Below are 4,872 nucleotides of genomic sequence, written 5' to 3'. Positions count from 1 at the left end.
TTATGAATTGGGCTTATGTTGGGTTAAATAAATGTGGGTAATCGACTTGGATTAGTAAGGAAGAAGGAAAGAACATGGGCTTAAGCCCATGACACTTAATATATAAACTATAATCCTTCATTAATTCATTCATTTCCACCCATTCCATACACCATCCAAAACACATGCTTAAGCTCTCTCTCTTTCTCTCTTTCTCTTGCCGAACCCAAGAAGAAACCGAGCATCGATCCGACGTAATGATGTAATGATCTTATATGGATCCAAACCCGCTAGATCTAGTCACGAAACGACGAACCGACACCCTCAACCGTTAAAGTCACGAGATTCGGATGAAATTGGGTATGAACCAATCGAAAGACGAGCAGGTCACCTTAGCTCGGATCCAGATGGAACAGGACGAAAAACGGTGAAAACAGTGGGAAAACGGGTGAGATCTCGTTTTTCCGGCGAGATCTCGGTTTTCCGGCAATGACGGCGCCGAAAAGCGGCGCGGAATATAAGGAGAATGTTAAGGAATGTTCTGACATTCTCTGCCCTAACCCTAGGCGGGTGTAACGAAGGAGCAATGCCCATTCGTTAAGGAAGAATACCGAATGAGCTATATTCGTTAAGCCATTTGCTAGGCCATTCGTTGAGTGAGCCAGACGAATGAACCTCATTTGTTGGGGGTTCATTCGTTAGCCAGATCAAACGAAGGGGTCCATTCGTTATGATAGACCCATTCGCCATGAAAGTTCATTCGTTATACAGGTCCATTCGTAATGAAAATTCATAAGTGGCCATTCGTTAAGAAGTAATGAATGAATCCATTCGTTATGAAGGAACACGCTCGTTAAGAAGTAACGAATGAGCTCCATTCGTTAAGTAATTGGATAACGAATGAAGAACAAATGACGGAAAGGTATCTGAACTTAGAATAAATTTATTTAATCACATAGAAGTCCTTGGACTTTATTAGTTAATGAAAGATACCTTAAAGGGTCAATGATTAACGATAAACTAACCGGTAAATGATTCGTGATGTAAAATCGGCTAGACACTTAAGATTAAGTAAGCAAAGAATGAGTAGAGCGGTAATTAATATTATGTTATTAAACAGTTATTCGCGCATAGCTAAAGAAAGGAATAACCATTAACGGTGAACGTAACAGGACGCATGTGAGTTTCTAGCCCCATTTCCTTGTTTAGTTTTCGGGGCTGTGTGCATACTCAATGTGAATGTTAATACACTTACCTTAAGTGATAAGTGTAGGTCCTAATAATAGATGTGATAGTTATATTTATGATATGAATGTATGCTTGTCGGTACACGAACGATCTTCGGATATTGCATGTACCGTCAGGTAATAGTGTGATATGTTATTGATGAATGAATGATATATGAAAGTTATGAAAAAGATTAAGTGTATGTGTGAAAGTACATAAATTTAAATATAAAGAAGATAAAGTATGGATGTATAGAGGTAAGGTTATAGGGTTGCATACCCTAATAATATATGCAAAGGTTACAGGGTTGCATACCCTAATAATATATGTGAAGGTTATAGGATTGCATGCCCTAATAATATATGTGAAGGTTACCGAGTTGCATACCCTAATAATATATGCAAAGGTTATAGGGTTGCAGACCCTAATAATATATGCGAAGGTTATAGGTCAGAATGCTCTTTAAAATGTAAAGATAATTATGTATGTATAAGTAAGATAAAACAAGAAAGTATGAAAGTACGAAAGTATGAAAGAAAGAAATGAATCATGTATGAATGAAGGAAAGAAAGGTAATGATGGTCGGTTATTTTGTATATGCTTTAGTTCGTTTATTATTTAGTTTTAACTGTTTATTCTAGAACTATCGATGCTTCATACGTGTGCTATTGGATTTCAGGTCACAAGCGTTAAAGTACTCAATATGGACCTGTTGTGACACGGGATGAAGACCCGGGATGTCTAGCACGCAAAACGAGGAAAAGAATGAAGTTTGCTGTTCCAGAGTCCCATCGCAGTACGCGATGGGTTTGATGAAGTCCCCATCACGTACCGCGATGAGTGATAAATTAATTATTGACTTTGGTCAATCGCGGTACGCGATGGGCCATAGAAGACCCCGTCGCATACCGCGACGGGACTGCAGACGGGATTTTGAGTTTATAACTTGTTTTTCATCAACATGAAACCCTATCTACGTTTTTACGAACCAAAGGCGATTCCAGCAGCTCGAAGAGGCGATTTCCACCATCATAGCTTGTGCCAAGACCCTCCACATGATTTATATCACCCGTATCAAAGATTTGATGATGTCTAGGCTCGGCTAATCTCCTAGAATCACACCGGGGATGTATAGTTTGTAACCTTTACAGTTTTTCTCATATGATTAAGAACACTTGTGTATTATTATTTATGATTGATATATGATTATTGATGTTTAGTATTTCTGTGTGTTCGGTCGGTTTAGGTTTACGTTGGTCTGAACGATCTGTTACCAGTTGCTAGATAATTAGTCATATAACTGTTTGGTTAGATTAAATACGATAAAACATACAATTTCCCTTAACTGAGTCACACTGGCAAGGACTGTTTGATAACCAGTGCCGTGTGTAAAGTAATTGTTGATGTCTAAGGTTTTGTCTGATTGATCAGTTTTCAGTTAATCGCTAATAATTAATCTGTTAGGTTGCATGAGATAACTGTTGGTTGCTTACTTGAATTCCCGGGTGTGATTTGTTTGTTAACTACTTAATACTTGTTTACTTGTTCGTTGCTTAGCTCTTTAAATTCAAACTATTGCTTGTGTGATCAGCACTAAAAAAATCATTCACTTCATAATTAGAAATCTGTTACACGAATACATTGACCATATACTCCTTGTGATACGATACCATACTTGCTCTAACTATTTAGATTAATTAGGTTTTTGATTGACTCAAACGACGGTCATCAAAATGGCGCCGTTGTCGGGGAGTTAGTGCGCTTAATGTTTTTCGTGTTATTTGATTTCTTTGTTTATTTTAGTTTAGTTTAGTAATTTTTAATTTTATTTTATTTTTCCATTTTACGTGGGGTATGTTGTTTGTGCATTTAACAGGTTTTTACACACCCGCCACTCGGACAGACGGTCACCGCTTATGGGTCAAAACCAAAACCCATCCGGAAACCCGAGCACACAACTGTCACTATGAGCAATTATGGTGATTTTTGCTATTGTGAAGGCCCGTATCACTATCGGGATTGTTTAGTAGTTGCACAAAATCGGCAAGATAGTTGCCATGGGCGAAGATATATGACGACATGCTATGAAGATAAAGAGATTTTGTCATATTATTCACACTCTGAACAACACACATCACCAAATTATGATGAAGATTATCAATCAGACATGGATGACCAATATAATCAAGAGCCGTATTATTCCAATTGTGAACCGGATATGCCCTATTCCTCAAGTTTCCAAGACATTGTGGAATCCAAACTTGACAAATTGATAAATATTATGGTTGAGCGTAACAAGGAATCAGAACAACAAAGGAAATCTCTCGAGGCTAAGTGGACCAATCAAATTAATGAAGAGATTATACACACTGAACCAGACTGGGATGAGGATGATTATGAATATTCTCATGAAGAAGATGATTATGAAGAAGATGATTATGAATATTCTCATGAAAAAGATGAGTATGAATATCCTCAGTCGTTTGATGAAGAGCAACAAAATATTCTGCATTCTAAGCTCGATGCCATCATGAACGTGTTAATGGAACAAAAGAAACAGATGATGGAAGAAGAAAATGAATATGAGCTAAAACATGAAAGAATTTTGGCCTCGCTCAATCCGAATATTAAGGACAAAACTGAAATCAAACGAGACCAAGAGGAGTTGGCTAGTGGTACTATGTCTGATGGTGATGAAGAGAATGAGGTTGTTGATCTTCCAAAGCAAGAAAGTGAAACTGTGATTCAAGTAGATGATACAACTCATTCAGAGTATGAAGAGCCCAAGGTAACCATCGTGAATCCTATGCCTTCTCCAGTACTTATTATTCCAAACAACAAGTGTGGGGATGAAGGCTTGGTAAACAATGAAAAGAAAGTAAGCATGCAAGATATTGGGCAAATAATTAAGAAGCGGCCTTACAATGATCATTCAAGTAGCATGCCAATCACTGCAAAGCGGTTATGGACTTGGCATGTAAGCTACCGAGCGCATATTGGAAACTCGGTGGGTAAGTGTGCACTTCGACCACCGTGAGGAATTCAGGTATTGTCGAGCTGTAGACATCAATTCAGCACTAACCGGAAGGCAACCCAGGGTTTGTAAGTATCTTTCCAATTTGTTTTTGTTTGAGTTATTATCTGCTGTATTTTGATTTATTGTATATTGTGTTGTATTTGGAACTTTGTGGGTGTAGTTCACTATAAACCCTCACGAGACCTCACTCTTCCACCAGGGCTACCGGGGGGTTTAAAGGGCTTGTTGCATACGCTAAATGCAATCGTGATTCCTACAAAAGTGAGTTAGGTCTTTTAATGTTTTTAAATTCTTTAACAAAATTTATTATGAAACGACTTAATTCGGCTCAATAATTGTTTTAATAAAATTAACATAAAATCATTTTTATAAATCTTGAAAGCCATATATCTTACAATTGTGAGAAGCTTGCTTCTACACGTCTCGAGATTTTGCAGGTTTGGTTGTCAGTTTAGTACTTGGTCGAGACGAGAGTATATGAGTGTTTATGAGAGTTCGCGAGCCGACTGGTCCTTCTCCAGTCACGTTGATATCAGGTGATTTTATGTTTCATAATTTAATTTTGTTTTATTATTTTACACGTTAAAAGTGTAATTGTATAATTGTATAATTCCAGTCACATGAGCCCC

General features: G+C 37.5%; 1 protein-coding gene across 1 annotated transcript; it reads left to right on the top strand.

Annotated features, from left to right (window-relative positions):
- The first annotated feature begins 2,809 nt into the window (after window positions 1-2,809).
- On the top strand, window positions 2,810-4,512 carry LOC143629624 (uncharacterized). Its single transcript, XM_077098853.1, has 2 exons — window positions 2,810-3,413; window positions 3,450-4,512. Exons 1-2 carry the CDS (start codon window positions 3,173-3,175, stop codon window positions 4,241-4,243), a joined length of 1,035 nt encoding a protein of 344 aa, XP_076954968.1. The 5' UTR covers window positions 2,810-3,172; the 3' UTR covers window positions 4,244-4,512.
- The last annotated feature ends 360 nt before the right edge of the window (window positions 4,513-4,872 follow it).

Source organism: Bidens hawaiensis, unplaced genomic scaffold (genome assembly GCF_021521415.1).
Source record: "Bidens hawaiensis isolate Kalapana, Puna unplaced genomic scaffold, B.hawaiensis_p1.1 tig00005359_1, whole genome shotgun sequence".
Lineage (NCBI taxonomy): Eukaryota > Viridiplantae > Streptophyta > Magnoliopsida > Asterales > Asteraceae > Bidens > Bidens hawaiensis.
Note: the sequence above shows the minus strand (reverse complement) of the source record. Positions and strands in the feature narration are given on the sequence as shown.